Consider the following 22,296-nt stretch of genomic DNA (forward strand, 5'->3'; position numbering starts at 1 on the left):
TTTTTTTTTTGATAAGTAAAAAGATATGCATTAAAGATATGTTTTTGGACCAGAGTACTAGTTATTCAGGTAAATAAAGTAAAAGTCCAGCATAGCTGTTAATTGTGCACAAAATTACCAATAAAGATATGTTTTAAGGCAATGTTTATTTGTTTAGTTATTTTCCTTTGATATAATTGTGTTATATTTCTGTTTATATTGTAGATGGATATATTTGTTTGTGCTTTTTCAATTCAGGATGTGAACCATTTACAAACTGTCTGAATAGTTTATTTCCTTTTGGAGGTGACATAGGACTTCCAGTCAAATGAGAATGGACCTTTACAAGGTTCACATTTCACCTGCTTATTTCTGTGGAGAATATTATAGTTTTTGGGCTGCTTGCACCAATTTTCAGGATAAATTGAAGGAAAGGGAGCGAGAATTACGGAAACGGAAAGAAAGGGAAGAACAAGAAATGGAGAGGGTGCGACTGAAAGTGCGCAGAAAAGAGGCGGTATCATCTTATCAAGCCTTACTTGTGGAAACCATTAAAGACCCTCAGGTAGTATCATATTATAGTAATGTTTTAATTTTGGATGGATTAGCTATGGATGTGTGCGATATGATGTGAGGCTCCTGTTGTGCAAAAGGTACCAACATTCATGGATGATTGTGTACAATGATCAGGTGAAGCCCAGATGTTCTCTGGAGGGATGCTTGTATGGCCAAATAAGCTTGTATTGGTCATTTTGGTTCATTAACAATCTTATGTCTGCCAGAATGAAAAATATTTTAGGTTTCAATAGGAAGGAATGAAGAGGGAATAAAATGGAAGTTTTATCACTTTAACATTATATCAATCATAATTGCAAGTCCTTCCATGTGTATCTTAATCAATTTGTTTGAAGGTTTAGGGAGTGAAGCAATTCATATATCAAAATAAATAGCTCACATGGCTATCTCTGTTTCGAACTTTTTCATTAGTGGATAAATTGCTACCTAGAAAGGAATTTGGCTAAATGTTAGAATTCAAGTACCCATGGGGGCCATTGTTGAATGATCAGTCCAGACTAATGGACAATAACAGGGTCCAATCTAGATGAAGGATAGAAATTGCTCTGTGATTAACTATCATGGATTTAGAGTAATTGTTTATAGATAATAATGATCATGCTAGAATACATATATGCTTAAACATGCATGCCTATAATAGGAAAATGGAATAAGTCATAAGTTTGCTAGTTTGTGTGATGTGCAAAAGTTGAGATAAAATTGATACAAATTTGAATCTTCACTGAATATTCTTTTCCTAAGAAGGTAACAGTTGCAGTTTTATATGAAGGTAAGATGAGATGGTAATACAAGCTGTAAAATACTTGAACAGTGAAATAGAAAAGGACTATTGATTGCATCAGTTTTTCCAAATATGATGCTGAATGGTCTGTTTTTTCACTTTAGGATTTGCTTTGGCCACTTCATTGTTTGTTATGGACTGGATGGAACACAAGTGGAGTAGATATATATCTGTTTTACCATTTAATATACTTCCACATGTCAAAAGGTTCAGTTATTTTGTATTCTGCTTGAAAGAAATATGTTTAGAAAGGAATTTTGAAATATACGATGCATTCAAGGTCTGCTTTAGGCACAATGGTGCATTAAATTTTCAAAGCTGAGCGAATGCCGGGTTTGCATTTGTGTACATATAGCTGCTGGTTTACTTGGTTACATCATTTCTCGGTGGCTTTATTTCCACTAGGAATTGAGTGTCACTCCAACTGATAAAACCGTTAACATCTTTCTCCTATTCATGTGCTTAGGTATCTTGGACGGAATCAAAGCCTAAATTGGAGAAAGATCCACAAGCACGTGCAACAAATTCTGATCTTGATCCATCTGACCTGGAGAAGCTCTTCCGGGAACACATAAAGATGCTTCATGAGGTAATTCTAAACTGTCTTGTGTCTTCCTTTGATGGTCAATGGTAACTTTCCTTTTAATGCTCTCCAATATAACCTACAATTTAATAGCACTTAATAGTATATTTCAATTGTTGTTTCAGTCATTATTTTGGCACACATTTTTTGTAGAATTTGGCATGCTCCTTGCTATTAAAAAGTGGCTACATGAAAGTGTAAAATGACATTGATGATATTTAAAACAAAAACATTTGGAGTTGAATCATCTTTGTCATGAACTTACATCAGTAGTCTATAATTCAATGACTAGTATATTGTGTACGGTACATCTCCCAGTCAAAATTTTATCAAGAATTGAAGTACAAGAATAATTGGCTGATTTCTCCATTATAAGTTTTTAAGATGAACATGGATCACAATGCATGATGCATGTGCATTGGCTGGTACTTCTTGATATTGCACAAACAACTGTCCTTTATTGGTGTTATTTCAATCCAAATTTTCATAGATGAGGAACAGTCCTTTTGGTGATCATATTTACCTCTGGACTTTGAAGAATAAGATGAAACTTTGATGTATATTGTGCTTGTGGCCCCATTCTCTTAATCCCTGGATGGAGGTTGTGCTTCCTGATGTTTAGTAGCTTGGGAATCTTCAATACCCCAGGGGCAATGATTTTACAGGAAGGAAAACTGGTTATGCTATGCTGTAACCTCAACAATATTATTAAGAACAAAACAGAAATGTCAAAGAATATTTTATGTGCTGTAGAACTGCAATACCAATCGTCTATTTGATTGGTAGAACTGCACCACTAATTCTCCATTTTGTTGCTTAAAGACTAAAAGACATGAAAACTAGTAACCTACTGCATCACTAGACTATATGTTAATTGCAACTAATTCAGAAGGCGATCCACTGTTTAAATTATTTCAATTTAATGGCAATGCAAAAAATAAAAACACTGTTTCATATGATAAGATCATTTTGTGGTTGACTTTTTCTTTTTCTTTTTCTTTTTCTTTTAGCGGCGTGCACACGAATTTAGAGCTTTGTTGTCTGAAGTCCTAACTGCAGAAGCAGCTACACAGGAGACTGAAGATGGAAAAACAGTTCTGACATCATGGTCGACGGCCAAACGTCTGCTGAGATCTGATACCAGGTATATAAAGATGCCAAGAAAAGATAGGGAATCAGTATGGCGCAGATATAGCGAGGAGATGCTGCGGAAGCAAAAATTGGCGCAGGATCAAACTGAAGAGAAGCATACAGAAGTAAAAGGTAGAAGCTCTGTTGATTCCGGGAGATTTCCATCTGGGTCAAGGAGAGCCCATGAGCGAAGATGACTTTTTTTTCTCACTTTTTTCCTGTCAGAAAATAGACTTTACTTTTGCTTACTGATTAGTTGTTAATTTAATTTTTTTTTTTTCACATTTAGTTTTTCCTTTTCTACCGTATATTTTTCTGTTTTTGATTATGGGGTTCAAGCTAATTGATCTCTGTGAATGCTGTAATTTATATGTATCTAAAGTGATTTTTGTTTAACGTCTTCATGGGGTAGAAAAGCAAATGATAATGACCATTATGGGACACAAAGGAAAGCTGCCTTGAAAGTTATGTGGTCTCTCTGCTTGAATTCTAAGTATTGGCTCTTTTTCAATTTCTAATTTCCTTATATTCATAGCGTACACGAAAGCTTAAATCAGGAAAGACCCTTTCCAGAGGGGAACGATTTTAAATGTCAATCACTAGTTGGATGGTTCTTGGGGGAAAAAAAAGGAAAGAAAATTGTGGTGGCGAGGGTTATTAGGGTATCGAGGAGGATAAAAAAATATAAAAGCTGAGTTGCTTCTCCATTGAAATTGAATCCTAACTTCTCTACAGGGCTTTTATGTATGTATTTTCCCAAAGCGTGTTTTTTTATTTTTTCTGGGTCTTCCTTAAAAGGGGGATGGTGTTACTTTCCATCAAAGACTTATTCCAAATTTTATTTAAAAAATTATTTTATATTTAATAAAACTTGGCTAATAAAATGATTTTTTTTTTTTTTTATAAATCAGGGCTTCAGCTTAACAAAAAGTTACAAGCTCAAAGTTGCTTAGTCAACCGTCTTTTTCTACATTGCCCATTAATTTTTGGGGCTTTGGTATAAGCTTTTTAGTTTAGCCAATATGACTTGTGTGTCATCTAGGAGTATCTGAGATATGATGTTTATCTCTTTTCAAAAATCGGAAAATTCATTAAGAGGAAGGACTCTTTGACAAATCTTTGGATTATATGGTAAGAGAGTTGTTTGGATTCCATTTCATTTCTACTCCTTCCTTTGGGCTTCTTGTTCCAATTCTTTTAGGAGAGAGTTCCATTTAGTTAAATTGGTTTTCGGTCGATAATTCATAGTGGAGCATGCTCTTACTTTGATTAGGTTTTATATTTTGAGAAAAGGCCCCTCATCCTTCCCTTTTTCTCTCATCAATCAAAATTTATCTTTGTTTCTAATTAAAAAAAATTTAAGGCATGGTTTCAGGAATCCTTCCTACAATTAAAAAAAAAAATCAAAATATAATTGAATTCCTCCACTATACAAAACAAATCTATACAAAATGGTTTAAACTATATAAGAATATATATAAAAACATACATAGATAACATCTCAAATTTAGATTGAGATGGTATATGTTTTTTTAACTTTTTATTGAAAACAACTTGCTTTCTTATTTTAAATAGTTTGTTTTTCTACTTTTTGTTAACTTACTACTTATTTTTTTAAAAAAATTACTGAATAAAAGAAATAAAAATATTTGACTTAATACTAAAAAAAATACATTGGTTTTTCTTTATTTTTTAATATTTAATAAAAATAAAATATTAAAAAAAAATAAACAATTTAATACTCAATACTATTAATTACCATTTAGTTTTAAGTTTTATTTAAAATTAAGTAAATAAAAAAAATTAAAAAATAAAAACAACAACAACAAACACCAACTAATTTCGCCTTCATACCAATTGAGCTGAATAATATTCAGAGAAATATTTTTAAATGTGTGGGGACAAGAGGCCCCGCAAAATGATAACCACACAAACATAATGCTGAAATAAATAAAAAAGGTTATGCTACTAAACAAGCTCATCACAGAGATAGGAGGTTGCCCCAAAAACCAAAAAATGCATTATTTAAATATCTCAAAAATCAATAGAATACAATATAAATAACACACCTGGAGTAGGTATTTACAGTTTTTAAGGTTATTCTGAGGGCAAAAAAAAAAAAAAAAAAAAAACTCCTTTTTCCTAAGTTACAATACAGGGAAAGAATCTGAAAAAATTTGCTGAAGATGCGCTCGGAAAGTTTAGATGATAACTCATGTTCTGTATACAGGAAAGAAATATTCCCCTCTCTATGATAAAAACAAAGCTTCCAAATAATCATCAATATAAGCTAGGCATGGCCAGTGATCAGTTCTAATCCGAACTAAAGTTGAGAGCTCACATACCTCCATTTGAAAAAGGAGATGGAACCTTGGTGGAAGAAATATCAAGACCAGAAAGCACCCAATGTTTCTGTTGCTGATGTTCACATTGCTCTCTCTGTCATCTTCTTCATCAATGTACTTGAGTTGGAGTGGCTCCTCCTCGTAATCATTAACCGAGGTGGTAACATCTAGGGCTGAATCTGAGGCTCCATCCTTCCAGATGATGTCTCTGATCGCTCCCCCATCCTTTACAATGTTAACAAGGGGTTCACCCATCACACTTACAACAAAGGGTGCCAAGTGGCGCTCAACTGCCCGGATCAAAGACATTGCAGGAACTTCAAGGAGCTTAACAGATCGGGTCCCATTGATTGCTGTCACTCCTTTGCCTCCTTTCAAAGGGAAGGTCTCCCTCCCAGTGTTGGATGAAGTACAACATGCCTCCCACAGAGCATGGAACACTTCTGAGTAATAACCAGGGACTCCATCTTCTGCAATGTCGGCTGGGATAATGGCCTTGAGAAACATGTCTTCAATGCCCACTGTGATACTCTGAAGCTGTCCACTTATGATCTGACCATTTTCTGCATTTGTTTCAATGGAAACATCAACAAGACCAGGCATTGGTTCCCGTGGTTCCAATTCAATCATTACAGGAGCCCTGAAACTTACTTCCTCTTCTGAACCATTTTCAACAGGGACAATATCCAATGAGCCCTTTTGGCCTGAGGAATAACCATTTGTGGGAGGTTCACCAAGTAAAAAGGGTATGTGAAATGATGGGATAGACCCATAAGGTGCCGAAGATGAAAACGTGAGCACAGTTGCATATATGGCAGGAAGTGCATCTACACCATCCAAATCAGCAGCAGGCACATCAGCCCCCCATACACGATTGAAGGGCTCAGATTTAAATCTCAAACTACAGGATATTCTAATCTTAAGCCCTGGCATGTGTCTGAAATCCGGAATACATGAAAAATGCCGCCTCAATATTCCTAGGATCTCTGAAATCTTTGAATCCATCACACGTAAAGGCTCCTGTGGATGATCAATTTTTTCAGTCTCAGAGATGATTTGTATACTACTACTGCCATCAACCTCCCTTTCCATGGCAACTGGGGGTTCACTGTCCATGATATTCTCCAGATAACCAGGTTTGTCACCCCCAATACCCAAAGTTGGCAAAGACAAGGACCAAGATTGTTTTACAAGCAGTGGTATTACACGCTCAAGGTGAATGTAAGAAGAGATATTCCTGGATTTCTTAAGATCACGAGAAGGCCGAGGAGACTGAACATTGAAGAATGAGCTGGTATGTGGAGATGGCGCAATTCCAGGGACTTGTGCCCCGAGGTTCAATATGTGTCTAAGCTTCTTTCCTGGTATACAGATCAGCATCCGCAGGTAGATCCTGAAAAATGCCACAGTTAATGAGAGATACAAATGATACAATTTTCTCCTTTTCTTTTGACAAGCTAATTAATGGTTTTTCTCTCCTTGCACATCCTTTATGCTGTTCTTAGCCATATCCACTCTTTTCTTCATAAAGAAATGTAACTTAACCCTGTTATGCAGATAGGAAAGGAATAATTAAGAATAGAACAAAGGAAAAAACAATTCCCTTTACCATACCTTGCATTGTCCCGAACCTCTAAATCAGGAAAATACAGGCAAGTGAATGCGAGGAGACGAGATAATCCAAGGAATAATCTAGAACTATGGTGGTGTATCATCAACGTCCGGCAAATGCCAAGAACTTTACTTCCCAGAGACCAAGATTTCAATCCCGTATCTGGGCCATGTTTTTCAACAAGGGAAACAATAAATTTGGTAAGCAGCTCCAACAATCCACAAGCGGGAACAGTATCATTCTCAGCAATTCTATCAAAAATTGGGAAATAAGAAGCCAATCTATAGTCTATGGTGGCTTTTGGAAGCAAATGCTGATCAAATGTCTGAAGCAAGCGTTCTCCCAACCAACGATGCTTGTGACAGAGCAACAAACGGTCAACAAAAGCAACAATTACTGGAACCAATCTCTGAAACTCCAATGTCATCTCCACAAGCAGCCTCTGCAAAATTCGAATTCAGACATCAGATTACTGGAGAAGATCCCATCTCTGGATAGTTATGGAACAGGTACACATAGAAGTTTAGGTGTGCTTCCAAATATAAGGTGCTCAGTAGAAGGCAGCAGAGCGTAGTTAACTACTTGATAGTCCCTGGTACATTTTTAAAAAATCCCACCACTAATTTGACTGGGCTCTTTATTACTACAAGAAAAGTAGAAAAGTGGATGAAAACCATACAGGCATACAGTTTAACTAACACCATCCTGTCTCAGAATGTTTTTCATCATGATATTTTTTATATATTATTTCCATCATCTGATTTCTTGTGTTAATGACTGAAGAGGCCAAATGTAGCTTAAAGGTCATTCAAGTGTATCAGAAGCCAATGAGCTAACAGGTATACATGCATTAATAAAATGTCTAAAGGGAGAGCAAACCCTGGTACATAGGAAGTATAGAGAGAATGCCTAAGTAGCAAAACGAAAAGGCAAACCTCACAAACCTTGGACCATGGACTTTAAGCCACACCACAATGAATGAGCATGTGATCAGATAACTCTGTATCTTGTTTGTTCATGCAAAACCAATTATTGGAGTCCAATCCCCATCTCATTAGCTGATCAATTGTGAGGATCTTCTCCCAGAAACATCATTAACAAAGAAACCAACCTTGGATGGAGCGAAAGAACACCGTACCTCTGAAAAGAAAAGAAAAGAACTGTTGCAACTAAGAGCAAAGCACTTACAGAAGGATTTAACTGAGAAGCTGCCTACTTTGGATAATCTCCACACTAATCTATCCTTCTTGCCCCTCATCAACTACCATGTTCTAAGTTCTAGACAGGAGATCTGATAAAAATAAAAAAATAAAAAAAAAAGGGTTCTAGACAGGAATGATTCCATCAATTCCAGCTCCCTCTCCTTTTTTAATTAATAATGACCATGGTCAACCTCCCTGTTTCAATAATCAGCAACTATTTATCATTTTAAGAATCAACAACTATAGCTTCTTGGTTCACTATGATCCTGCACATATCCAAGAAAACACCTTAACTAAACAAACATCAGACAAAATTTGATTGTAAGCATATTGCCATGGAGATGGGGATCAAAGAATGGAAGTCAACCACCCTTTTCTAATTGCATTATGTATGCCCAAACCTACGAATGACCACCAACACACCCTAGCCTATATCTGTCTAGTGCAATCCTCCAAAGCCATTCCCCTAACAGTGCCTTATTAATGGCTAAAAGAAGGCTCCTAATCCCTAATACATCCTTATCCTAATGGAAGCAAACTATCATCCATATGAGCCAATTGCATTTCTCTTTAAATCCCCTGTACCCCAAAGAAAATCTCTTCAAAGCTTCTCCAGACCATCTCAGACTGATGTAGAGAACTAGGTAATTAATTAATAAATAGAAACTTACCCAATAAACCCTAGAATAGGGAGTCATGCAAGCAAAGCTTTAGCATCAGTACAAACAAACAAAAAGGAAAATTTCTTACTTTTGCTTCTATCTTGATTATCTATAAATATATTTCAGTAATTAAGACTGCTGCTACAACTTAAAAAATCCTATGATGACTCCATTATAACTCTAACTGCACATGCAAATATATTTTTAAGGGCTAGTAGAACTCCAAAGTGTATCAAGCATGGAAAGTGTGGATGCCTTCCTCTCAAAGTTGCAAAAGCATTTAGTGAGGAGGGACAAGCAAGACATGTTGGTATGGAGGAAATCGAAGAGAGAATTTCTTAGTCAAAAACGTCTACATTTTTTGGAAGTGGAATAAGGAACTTTTCCAGTAAATATAGTTTGGAACCCCTAGGTGCCGAAAAAAGTAGAATCCTTTGCTTGGGAAGTAATTTGAGGGAGAATTTTTCCTTTGAAACAGTTAAAAACAAGAGAATGAATGTTGGGAAATAAATGCCGTCTTTGTAATGTTGAGGAGGAATTAGTTGATCATATCATTTTCCATTGTGCTAAAACAAGGATATTTTGACACTTGTTATTCTCTCTGTTTGACATCAAGTAGTGTTGCCTTCTATGGTCAAAACAACACTATTAAGTTGGCATGAGACTTTTGTGGTGAGGAAGCATGGGAAGCCATGGAAAGCTACCCTTTGTGCTTATTCTTGACTATTTGAAAGGAGAGGAATCATAGAGCATTTGTCAATGTTGAACAAGCAGATCAAGCTCTCAAAAACTTGTTCATGTGCACTGTTTTTCTTTGGGCTAGGAAGTTTTAGATGGAGCCTCTATGCCAATACTAGAATTTGTTGATTGGTTATGCACTTTTTCATGGGAGTGAGCCTTTGTATACCCCCTATAGACCTTGGTGCGCCCTTTTTTGTTTAGGTATTGTTAATAATATTCTTATTTGCTCATATAAAGAAAAAGGGGGAAAAAGCAGAAAAAACAGATCACCCGCTTGATGATGTGCATAAACTAGATAATATAGCAGCTATTGCAAATGTGGCACATGATGATATGAGCAAAAGGAATCTGCTTTTCATTGGCCACCACTTCAAAACCCAAGCAATGGTCCTAATTGAATTTAAAAATAGAAACACAATTAAAAAATTAAAAATTAAAAAATCCTAATAACCCACTGCTACGGTAGTGTGACCAGTACCATGATTTGGCAATAGGAACAACTTTCTTAAGTAGCGTCGACAATATCCTCAACAATTTTGTTGATGTAGCAATGAACAATACCAATACAATTTCTTATCACTTATGTAATACTAGCGATAATATAGTTGCCCAAAGCGACCAACTTTAAGTACCTAACTTATCACCAACTAAAATAACTAGTATTCCCTCATTATAGCAATTCAGATACATGTATCATCCAAAATAAAGCTAGTTTGGCCCTTCCCAATAATCATGCACTAAATCACCATCCTAACCATTGTTTTCATTATTCTACAGCAACTCCTCTATTATCCAATAATGCTCAGAGCATGGACTATCCGAAGAATGAAAACAAAATTTTCAAACCCATTGACCCAAAGAACATCTTCAGCCATACAGTTACCTAAAGTCAGCTCGGGGGTACAGAATAGAGTTGTTGACTGGTTCATCAAATGAATATACAAACTTATTCCTGTTTCTCCTTCTTTCAATAATTTAAGTGCTTGCTCTGAATGTTGTATCAATATGTAGATCTTCATCCTAAAAGAATGAAAGGAGAAGAGCATCATGGATTCCTTTTTAGTGGGATAGAAAAAGGAGATGCAGGTTCAATAACCCCCTCTTTATTGAATGGAGAGACAAAGAAACACATACACAAAGTGGGGCTAAATCATAATTGTTAAAGGCATGCACTTAAAGCACGCCTAGGCCCAAGGCACAACAAGTCCTAGTTATAGCTCCTTGCTTGTGAAGGTGCACACCTTGTTTGAGAAGCACACCTCTCTATTTGCTTTTTTTCCTTTCTTTTTTTAGTGTCAACCAAAAAGGGGGCTCACTCAATGTACTTTCTTTTTCGTTTTTTCATTTTTAATACTTTTATTCTTGAAATTTCTAACTGTGTAGTGAAATTTTATATGATTGCATTAGTTTTTTGTTGGATGCTTCTTTGAAATGCTTAGAATTTGGATATTTTTGTTACATGGATTGAATTTTGGATCATATTTTATAAAAATGACTTGTGTCTAGGTTGTGCCTCACTTTGCTTAAGCACACGTCTTGGGTTACGCTTAGGCCTAAGCCCTTGGAGACTATAGGCTAAGTTTCATTTCTTGACAACCTTTGTAAGGACATGGGAGAGAGGTAATTTCACAAAGATGGACAAAAAGGATATTACAATGGTATAATCTCCCTCTAATCTAATCAAAAGAAAGGAAAAGAAAAGCATTTTTACTATTTTATCTTTAATAATTCTTACTACCTTTGTGATAACATGGAAGAGAGGAGTGAGCACACCAAAGACTGAGGCACTAAACAGGATTAGCTAATACTTTTAGAGGCATTATTATTGATGCCTTAAAGAGAACCATCCATTCTGCACTCTTCTCATCCATGGTAGTCCCAGTTGTCACAAGTGTTAATGTGGATAAACCACCAAAATGGTTGATAAAGTTGGTTATTAAACAAGTTTCTATAAAGAAAAACAAAAAGGAAACAATCAGTATCAATAATCAAGATAAGAAGTTGGAAAGGTCAACAAAATCGATGATACAAGAACATTTGGAAGAATCAGAATATGCTTTTCTACTGGATAACATTTCAGTACTTTGGTTTGTATTCAACAATCACTTAAGCTCATACTCCACAGGAGCTGAAGGGGATGTTAATTCATAGGCAATCCAGCTGCATAAATGTAAACCTAGTTTACAACTACTAGTCACTTTACCTAACTGCTTGTAATGTCTTTCTCTCCTCTTAACCAATTACCAGAAGAGGAAAAATAAAAAGAAAATAACCTAAAGGAAGAAAAAGGAAAGACCCAGAGAGTACCTCTAGAGTGTGGAAGATGGTAGACTCCATCAGGGTTCTATTGGTGGAAGAATCAGTATCAGAATGAGACCGGGCACCTATCAGGAATTTGTGAAAGGTGCGGAATGCCACTGCAGTTTCTGTGCTCCATGGAGGCAACCACTTGAACGCGGATACAGAGACAAGGCCATCCTCAAATAGCTTCACCACAGATACTCGGGGCCCTGCCACCTCACTTGACCCTCCTCCCATATTATCCGCACTCAATGTGTTGAGACATATGGCACAGAAGGCAAGAAGGTCAAGCTTCAATGACTTCAGTGCAAGCGGATCAAAGACGGACGGGTAAAAAAATCCCAAACCTATTTCAACAATTGACTGTTTCTTCCTCCCGCCGCTATCCGGTACCAATCCAATGAAACCCAACAACCAATGGAGGGCAAGCAAGCGAAAAACAAGAGGGAGCTGGGCCTCCCTCGAGATCAACACAAGCCGGCGAGCGATGCTGGCCTCTTGCCCATCAAACGCATCTACGAAACGCGAATAAATCATCAGAACAACATGGCATAGCATGGGATCATAGGAGTAAAGCAGGCCAGAGAACTGCACCTTCAACATCGATGCCTGCAACTCCAACACCAACGCCACCGGCATCACCAACGACATAAACTCCATCATCGCGCTAGGAGTCAAAATCTGCGGCGATTCCAACAAAAACGCCATCACTCTCCTCAGCTCCTTAAAATTCAACCCCGAAACCTCCCTGCTCGAACCTCCAACCACAAATTGGGGCACATTGAAGGGCACCAAAGGCACCGATGTATTTAAAATCGATACATTCACCTTCCTAGACACAATATTATGTATCACCAATGTGAACAACAGAATGTAGCTCTGCGAAGCGTGAGTTCGCTCGCTCTGGCACAATCCCCAAATATGCCCCGCGATCTCTGCCAGCAAGCACGGGAACGCCCTCTCCAACTCCCGCAAGCACTCGCAGGCCACCGCTCTCATCTGCCGATCCGCCCCATGACTCGGCCGATTCACAATTGTCAAAAGCAACTCCACCAAGCTCTCCAGTTGGCCTAGGCAAACTTCGACATCATTTCCAATGCATATCAAAATGGAGGTGACCGCAACCACCATTCGCTCCTTGAGCGCGGAGGAGAAGGAGACAGCATCATGAGGAGCTTGAACCACCGATCTGACGGCATCGATGAGGCGGTCGAGGGCGAGTTGGACTTCGAAATTGCGGAAGAGAGAATCGGAGAACTCTTCGAGGAAGGAGATGAGAGAGAGCTTGAGGGGGAAGTCCTTGCGGAGAATGGAGGAGAGGGCGAGGTCGAGGATGGAGAGTGGGGAGTAGTGGGATGTCCATTTCTCGCGGCGTACGACGTCGTATTGGAAGTCTTCAATGAGGAGCTCCCAATCTTGGGGTGAGAGGTATTTTAATGGCGGCTTTTCTGTCATAATCACCAAACCCTAATCACAGGAGCAGAGGCAGAAACCCTAGATGGGGGCATGAAGAAGAAGAAGAAGAGAAACTTAAGAGGGATATTGGATTCAAAGTTAAAAGACGAACATGCCTAACATCTGCAAATAAAAACAAAAAGACAGGCCTCTACCGCCAATGTCTTCCCTCCCATGACTCTCATCTCTACATGCACCTTTATTGATTTTATTTTATTTTATTTTTAAATAAAACAATGAAATCCATGGTAAATATATCATAATCTTGTGTTATGTTTGGTCCCAAAAAATATTAGGGAAAGAAAAAAATGCTAAAAAAAAAATTTTTCTCATATTTGATTTTATTACAAAAAATTAAAAAGAAATTTAAATATAATTAAAACTATTAAAATTTTTGTATATTTTTTAATTATTTAATCCATATATAGAAAAGTTAAATTTATGAAATTTTTTTGAAATAATATATAAAAATAATTTATTGGTTTTAAATTTATTTTTCATTTTCTTTCTTTTTTTTTTCTTTATATTTTTTTTCTTTATTTTAATTCCCTCACATTTGCCTTCAAACTTTTCGGGAACCAAACATAGCTGTACAAATCCTACTACTCTTCTATGTGAAAATAAAATTTAAAATCTTTGGAATTTTATGTTTTGGGAATTTGGTTATTTTATTATTTTTTTTCTTTTGAAATTTATTGGGAATGAATCAAGTTTTGTGCCTAAATTTGTGAAAATCTTATATATGAAAGAAATAAAATTGATAAAATATCATAGTTAAAAACGAACTTAAACTAATAGCTCAAGGTTTTAATAAAAAAGAAAGAGATTACGACCTTTACATTGGTTGTTAGGTCAGAAGTTATAACAACATTATTAGTTTTTGCATGTCATAAAGATTTTAAAGTACATTTTTGAATGGTTGCGAAAATTGTCAAATTTGGGTTAAAGTGATTTGTTTTTACCTAAATCCTATGATGAAAATATTGAAAATTAATTTGCATGAATTTTAAATAATTGAATTAAACCTAATTAACTAGCAAAATAATTATTTATTTTTAATTTAATTTAATCAACTCAAGAGGCTCCACAATTCAACTTTAGACATATAGCTTAAAGCAACAATGGGTACTTAAGATGGTTTGATCTTGGGGTTTTCAAAATCCTTGGTTAATTGAGATTAACCTAAATTCTATAACTCAAAGTTGTTTCTAAAACTTAATTTCCTTTTTCTTTTTTATCTGAATTTTGAATTACCATCAATGAATGAAATTTAAATTAGGTCTAAATCTAGGTTTTTTTTTTTTTTAGTCCTTATTGCTTATGTACATTTGTTTTAAGATATATAACGAGAGAACCATGATGACTAGGGATCAAGGTGTACCAAGAATCTCCAATATTTGATAAGAATCTTTCTAACCATTTCCTAATTCAAACTAACATTGGAGAGTACTTTAATTCCTTAAATAGTGTTTTAAGTCATTCATTAATTCCATTGCTTATTCATTTACACAATGTACCTCCTAATTTCTAACTCTAAGTTTTCATGTTTCACACCCAAGATGACTTTTTGGGCCTCTCAATCCATTGAAGAAGTAGAATATATCATTCTTGAATAAAAAAGACAAGAAACAATGATTAAGTTAATTACATAGAGAAAAAGAAAAAAACAACCCAAAGGAGTATTCAATGTCTTCTCCTAAAAAATCCTCTCTTTTTCTCTCTTTAATTTCTCTAAAAAATTGCTTAAACACTATAACAATTGAGTTTAGATAGAAAAATGCACCCTAACATGTGGTATACTCCTATTGGTCACTTATTCTAGAAAAATTACATAAAAATATCCCAAAAAAATGAAAATGTACGAATCTAATGAATAGGGATCATTTCAAAATGGTTAGAACCAAAAGGAAGTGATTTCAAAATTAATGGAGGCTTGACTTTTGCCTTAGCAAATCTGCATTTTGAAATGTGACGCATCTTCAAGTGGCAATGGGAAATTTCTAAATTTTAACCTATTTTACATTCTTCCACTACCATCTTTTTCTCATGTACTTTTCAACTTCAAATTGATGTTTTTTACTTCCAAATGAGTTTCATAATTTGAATTTAGCTTTTGCCCAACCTTTCATTTAATCTATGGTTTGTTTTGATCCCGAAGTGATTAAAGCTTCATTTTGAAATGGGAGTGTTCATTTTGAAATTAGTAGTGCCTCTATGCAATCTTGCTTCAATGGTTCATATCTTCCTTGTTTTCACTCCAATTTATGAAAATTTTGAAGCAATGGATTTCTAACTTTTTAAGCTCCAAATCCATGGCATGCCATGTGACATGTACAAGAGACTACATTCAATTTAAAGTTAGGGTTGATTTCCTTTAGTTTTAATCATCTTACTTCTTGATTGTATTCTTGCTCCAACTCATTTTCCACATAGTTGCATTCTTTTCAACTATTCCATAGCCTTTGTCTCTCATATTTCATACTCATGCCTTGTCCTTTTTTGCTTTGCTTAGCTCTCATATTCCTCCACAAATCTCAAATCTCCTTTTTTTTTTTTTTGGAATGTCTTACCCATTTTTCTCTATCTTGGTTAGGAATGAGTTTTTCATTTCACATCCTTTTCATCTCTTCGCCCTAAAAGTAAGCTCAAAATAAATGTTAACACCATAGTTAGGATCTTAGCACCAATCTAATCTAAATTCAATGATTTGAATATTTTATATTGCATAAATTCTATTATTTATATTCCATTAATTTTGCGCACATATTTCAACTCTAATCAAAAGTATATAAAAATGAGGGTAACTAAATAGAGGGTGATATTAATGATAATGGTAATGAAATTTGAAATAATGGAAGTGGTCATCGAACATAACATAATTTGGTAGGATTTATTTCAAATCAAATTAATTTGTAGTATAAATCAATACTAGAAAGTGGTTGAAATGGAAGGAATTGGCATCATGTATGTGATGGGAGAAAAGATAGGCAAGTGTTAGAATACTGTTGTACCTCTTATGTATTTTATTATAACCACTTGAGTAAGTTAGGAAAATGGGTTAAGATAAGCTTTGTAATAGGTGAAACATGGCAACCCTTTGTCCTTTCTTTTCTCTTTGTTTTTTCATGGTATTAAAGTAGAGTTCTATCAATCACACCTATTGTTGAAAATCTCACCTCTCCAACAATGATGTCAACAACTTCATCCCCAACCACAGTAGGAAAACATTATCATCAACCTCTCAATATCAGTCTCTACCACTTTCATCGCTGAATCAAACCCTAACAATGCGATTGGATCGATTGAACTATCTTTTGTGGAAATCACAACTATTGGATGTCATCATCGCAAACAACTTTGAATTACTTATTAACGACCTTTATCCATGTCCTTTTGCGTTGCTTGAAGATGGTTGTACAACAAATCAAGAATTTACTCTTAGGAGACGTTAGAATAGTTTACTTATCAATTAGATCTATTGTCTTTCACAAAAAGTGTAATGCCTCAAATTATTGGGATAAATACGGCTCACGAAATCTGGATTGCACTTGAACAAAATTTCTTAGCTACATCAAAGGCTAGAATTATGCAATTGAGATTACAACTTCAAACTGCAAAAAAAAAAAAAAAATGACAATCAAGGTTGGAATATTTGCTCAAAATCAAGAAGGTTGTTAATAATATCTCTACAATTGAGGAATCTGTTATCGAAGAAGATCAAATTCTATATATTCTTGGAGGTTTGGGACATGAATACAATTCATTTGTTGTGTCTATCACTTCTCGAACAAATACACCCAATCTTGATGATATCAATAGTCTCTTGTTGGCTAATGAAAGTCGCTTGGAGCAACAAACTTCAATATATAAGATCTCTTTCATTCAGGCAAATATGGCAAAAGACTTGAACAATTTTAGTAAAAAAAATTAGAATCCATATTAGAACAAGTCTCATGGTAATTCTAGTCACCTACCACACACCAATTAAGGTTCAATAATCAACTTTGCTAATTTTGGATAGGGTCATGGTGATAGAAGCCCTAATCAAAATTTCTCCAATCAAACGAGACATTTTAGTGGCAGAGGAATGTCAAGGCCTCATTTCCAAAATTTTGGTGGTAATTCCATGAACAAGCCACAATGTTAGGTGTGTGGCAAATTCGATCATATTTCATTGAATTGTTCTCATTGATTTGATTATAATTACCAATCTATTTAGTCCAATCTTACTGCTTACTTCATTAACTTCGCAACTTCGTCTATACTTGGTGATGTTGTGCGACACATGGATTCTAGAGTTACTCATCATCTAACCCCTAAAGCTATGAATCTACAGAACTCTAATCCATTTGTGGGTTTAGATAAGGTTGTTGTTGGAAATGGTAAAGAACTTCCCATTCTAAATATTGGTTCAACTTCTCTACAATCTAATTCTTATTTTTTTTCACTTTAAAAATGTTCTTCATGTTCCCTTGATTTCCACCAATTTAATTAGTGTTAAAAAATTTTGGGCTGAGAATAATGTTTTCCTTAAGTTTCATCCATCATTCTTTGTGGTGAAAGACTTGTTTTCAAAGAAGGTTTTTCTCTAAGGACCAACTGATCATGGTCTTTACAAGTTTCTACAAGAGTCTCTAGAGCAATACTAACAACCCTAGAGTATTTTTTTTTTCTTCTAATGTAACTCCTCTTCTCACTAATAATGCACTATTGTGACATAATAGGTTAGGTCACCTTGTTTTGTCTATTGTAAATAAAGTACTTAGTGCTTGTTCTTTACCTATAGTATGTTTTTGTGATTTTTGTGTTTCATGTCAATTAGCTAAGAGCCAGAGACCTCATTTTGTTTAATCTACTTCTTATACAACAAAACCATTTGAATTAGTGCACTAGGATCTTTGGGGACCTTTACCTGTTAACTTGGTTAATAGAGTTAAATATTTTTTACTTTTCATTTATGATTGCACTTATTTTTCTTGGACGAATATTTTAAATTCCAAAGATTAGACTACCAAGTACTTCCTTCAATTCAAAACAATGGTTGAAACTCAGTTTAACACTAAAATCCTCACTTTTCAATCTGATTAGGGAAAAAAAATACCATTCTCTCTATACTTTCTTGTCTCACTTTGGTATTCTTAATCGTCTTTCCTATCCTTCAACTCTTGAACAAAATGGAAGAGCTAAACGTAAAAATAGACATGTAGTTGAGGTTGGCCTAAGCCTTCTTGCTCATGCTACTATGCCTCTCAAGTACCGTTTGCACATATCTCTTTTAGCTTAAAAATATCATTTTGAACATTTATATCATCAATTGCCAAATTACTCCACTATTCGTGTCTTTGGTTCTTCTTGCTTTCCTTTCATTAGACATTTTAACTCTCATAAACTACAATGTGTTCCATTCATTGTTCTTTTCTCGGCTTAAGAGAAATACACAAAGGTTTTATTTGTCTTGATATCAACATTGATAATATATATGCCTTTTGTCATGTCATATTCCATGAATTTGATTTTCTTTTTACCTTTTCCTCATTATCATCTCATTCTCAATTCACTCTTGTACATTCAACCTTAGTTTTTCCATCAGATCCTTCTTCTTGTGTTACGTCTGTTGCATCTCATTTATTTCCAAATCCTTCATCTATTTCAGTAATTCCTTCTTCCATTGATAACCTCCTGAGTTACCAACTGTTACAACTCTATTATATTCTTCTCCTAGCAATCATTACCCTATGCTTAGATGTTTCAAAACTGGTCATTCTAAACCCAAGCTATTTTTGGCTCATTCTTACTACTATACCATCTTCTTATAAGGAAGCTAACAATATTTCTCAGTGGCAAGATGTTATGCACTATGAGTTTCATGCTCTTTTGAAGAATAATACATGGATTTTGGTCTTCCCACCTCCTAGTGTGAATATAATTTGCTACAAGTGGGTTTATTGATTAAAATATCATCTTAATGGTTCCATTGATAAGTACAAATCTTGTCTTGTTGCAAAGGGTTTTCATCAAACTTATGGACTTGATTATTTTGAGTCATTTAGCCTCGTCGTCAAACTTACCACTACATGAATTGTTCTGACTTTATTATTGTAGATGATGGATCTTAAAGCAACTTGATGTTCATAATGTCTTCTTGAATAGTGACCTAAATGAGGTTGTATACATGTCTTAGCCTCATATTTTTGTGAGTCCCAACTTTCCCAAGCATGCTTGTGAACTTAACAATGATATGGACTCAAGCAGGCACCTCGTGTTGGCACCTTAGATCTAAGCAACAGGAGCAATACCGATTTTAATTTTTTTTTTAAAAAAAAATTGATATTTGAGGGTTAAAGTGCTAACCTTTAGATTTGGATGTTCCCAAACCTCAAAATCTAAGAGTTAAAGACGATCTTGAGGTTGTTGGAAGTTTGATAAACCCACAATCTTCCACTCAATGACTCAACCTTATCCTTGGCATATTTTTGATGGGGAGGAAAGAAGGGTGGAGGCTATGACCCTCTTTTTCTTTGGATGGTGGAAGACAAAAGTTATGGAAACCCTAACCCCTAAGGGGTATTTATAGGGTTCGTAGTTGGGCTTAAGTGACTTGAATCCACATAGACTTAGGTCACTTAATTTAGCCTAAAAGGGATCCTAATTGATTAATTAACCCAATAGGGCTTACTAATTAATCAATTAAGATAATCTAGAAACCTTGTTCACTTATCCTTAAGCAACATTAGGTAATTACCAAAATGCCTTTATGCACAAAAGTGAACCTAGAGCCAATCTAACTCTCATAATCCATGTCAATAAGGTATATGAGCTCAAAGTAGGGACCATTAGGGCCCATAGGAGTACTAGCTCCCTCATAATCCAATTCTAAAGTTGATTCAACATTCCACTACAGAGAATCAACTGAACTCTAGACCACTTTAGGTAATTCTACCACTTCATGTTTAAGTTAAGTGTGTAACCAAGATCCTTGACATCAATGTTACCAAGTAAAGAGTTCCATTTTTAGGATTGACCACTCCCACTACAAAAAGATATAGTCTCATCCATAAATGATAGTCCATATCCCTTAATTCCTTGGGTCATCCCATCTTTAGGATGGTGATGCACCCAATCAAGATGGGCTCAATCTTGGAGGCTATGGGCTTGCCTGTGACCCTCTCCTACTTGATTTTTTGAAATTAGAGCTTTTAAAACATTAGTAATTACCTTGATGAATAAATTATCCTCTTTGAGAATTTTCAAAAATATTTATTTCTTAATTGGAAACCCAATGTTATAGGAGAATGTCCATATGCAAAATTTAAAATTTCTATGAGAGTATTTTATCCAAAAATGAATTTTGATAAAATGTCTACTCTCAAATTTTAAAATCTATTTTCATAAAATTAAAAAAAATTCTTTTTCTTAACACAATTCCAATTAATAAATATTTTGTCTAGGAAATATTTTCAAAGAAATTTATTTCCATCAAATTACTAAATATCCTTATGGTAATAACCTTTAATGATAAATTATTTCTAACAAAAATTTTCATAAGATATTTATTATCAACATTGGAAACTTAGTGAAATAAGGAGAAACTTCCAATTCATAAACTTTTGAAAACTTGAGAGCACCTTATCCAATTATGAAACATTTAATTCTTCAAGGATTCTAAAAATATATATATATATTTTAAATCCTTAAGAATAAATTTAGAAAGGAACTTTAGCTCTCATATTCAAAATTCCTTATAAATTTAATTTTCTTATTTCTACACCTTTCCAATTTAATAAATATTTTTAAATATGAAATCTAATTTTCATAATAATCTTCTTAGCCCAAGGGTTCTCCTAATCGGGTTTTGATGATAACAAACCATGGTTAAGTGACTAATTTGTTTAATGGTTAAGAATCTCAGGCATAAACTCGAAAATTCATCAAATGACCAAATGGATACAAGATCAAGACGCTTGGAAGACTTGTGATCATAGGAAACTAATGTAAGATGAATGCATGAGTGCACTTAGGATTTTCATACGTTTCATGCAACTTAGAAAACTCGGTTTATTCTTTAAAACTTCGATTTCATTAAAACCCGAGTTTTTAACTAATGTACCTTAGGCAAAATGTTTTATAATTGGCTTAATAATTCACCAAAAGACCTTGCCTAAGTGTTAGTAAAGAAAGAAATTAAAAAAATAGGTTTTCGGGGCCAAAAAGGCTCAACCAATCGAGGTTATGACCAACTGGCTCAACCGGTTGAGGAACCGATCGACCGGTTGTGCTCGTCCGATCAAGGACCGGTCGATGGAGGCCAAAAAGTTTCTCTCTCTCTCCCAGTAGCCTTCTCTTGCCGGTCGAGGTGATTCTTTTACCGGTTGAGGAAACGGTAACTTGTCATGCATTAAATGCTCTAACGGCTAGTGAACTGGTCGACCTCTAGCTCGATCGGACGAGGTTACCTTTTGCTGTTTTTGACTCCCGAGCTTAGAAACCTATAAATTGAGAGCTCCACTTCATTTATTGATAAGAGAACACTTGCATTCAATAGCCTACCTACCTGTTCTTGATAAAAAATCTCTCATTTCTTTCATAGTGCATTAAATCACCACTTGCATATCCTTTAGTGCACTCTTATATGTCATCATAGCTTTGTCTTGTATTTGAGCTATCCTTAAGCTAGGTTAAGGGATCATTTCTTGTAAAAATCTGAGTGTCAAAGCCTTCAAGAGGTTTGAATCTTGAAGAGATTGTGTAAGAGTCCATTGGAGCCGAAATCCAAGTGTAAGAAGACTGGAAGCTTGGTTGAAGCTTCAAGTTAGTGGAACCCTCACTCAGTTAGGAGGTTGAGGAGAGTGGACGTAGGCAAGGAAGTGTCGAACCACTATAAACTCGAGTTTGAATTCTTTAAACTCTATCTCTTTACTTTTGCTTATA

General features: G+C 35.1%; 2 protein-coding genes across 5 annotated transcripts in view; one reads left to right on the forward strand and one right to left on the reverse strand.

The window, feature by feature from the left end:
* LOC117925100 (pre-mRNA-processing protein 40C) overlaps positions 1 to 3,527 on the forward strand; it is a 64,092-nt gene extending 60,565 nt beyond the window's left edge. For all 4 annotated transcript variants that reach the window (XM_034843963.1, XM_034843978.1, XM_034843970.1 and 1 more), the window contains 3 exons: positions 398 to 544; positions 1,803 to 1,925; positions 2,930 to 3,527. In XM_034843963.1, coding sequence (XP_034699854.1) covers positions 398 to 544; positions 1,803 to 1,925; positions 2,930 to 3,247 — 588 coding nt within the window. In that variant the 3' untranslated portion in view covers positions 3,248 to 3,527. The remainder of the gene's footprint in view (positions 1 to 397; positions 545 to 1,802; positions 1,926 to 2,929) is intronic.
* Positions 3,528 to 5,055: 1,528 nt separating this feature from the next.
* LOC117917567 (AP-5 complex subunit beta-1) lies at positions 5,056 to 13,492 on the reverse strand. Its single transcript, XM_034833886.1, has 3 exons — positions 11,920 to 13,492; positions 7,010 to 7,449; positions 5,056 to 6,788 (listed from the first exon to the last, which is right to left on the reverse strand). Exons 1-3 carry the CDS (start codon positions 13,366 to 13,368, stop codon positions 5,300 to 5,302), a joined length of 3,378 nt encoding a protein of 1,125 aa, XP_034689777.1. The 5' UTR covers positions 13,369 to 13,492; the 3' UTR covers positions 5,056 to 5,299.
* Positions 13,493 to 22,296: the final 8,804 nt, after the last annotated feature.

This window comes from Vitis riparia, chromosome 1, assembly GCF_004353265.1.
Source record: "Vitis riparia cultivar Riparia Gloire de Montpellier isolate 1030 chromosome 1, EGFV_Vit.rip_1.0, whole genome shotgun sequence".
NCBI lineage: Eukaryota > Viridiplantae > Streptophyta > Magnoliopsida > Vitales > Vitaceae > Vitis > Vitis riparia.

Coding starts and splice junctions, on each gene's coding strand:
- LOC117917567 (XM_034833886.1), bottom strand. CDS start 13,368: ATGACAGAAAAGCCGCCATTAAAATACCTCTCACCCCAAGATTGGGAG. Junction 7,450..11,919: donor CCATCTTCCACACTCTAGAG/GTACTCTCTGGG, acceptor CGAATTTTGCAG/AGGCTGCTTGTGGAGATGAC. Junction 6,789..7,009: donor GAGGTTCGGGACAATGCAAG/GTATGGTAAAGG, acceptor GGCATTTTTCAG/GATCTACCTGCGGATGCTGA.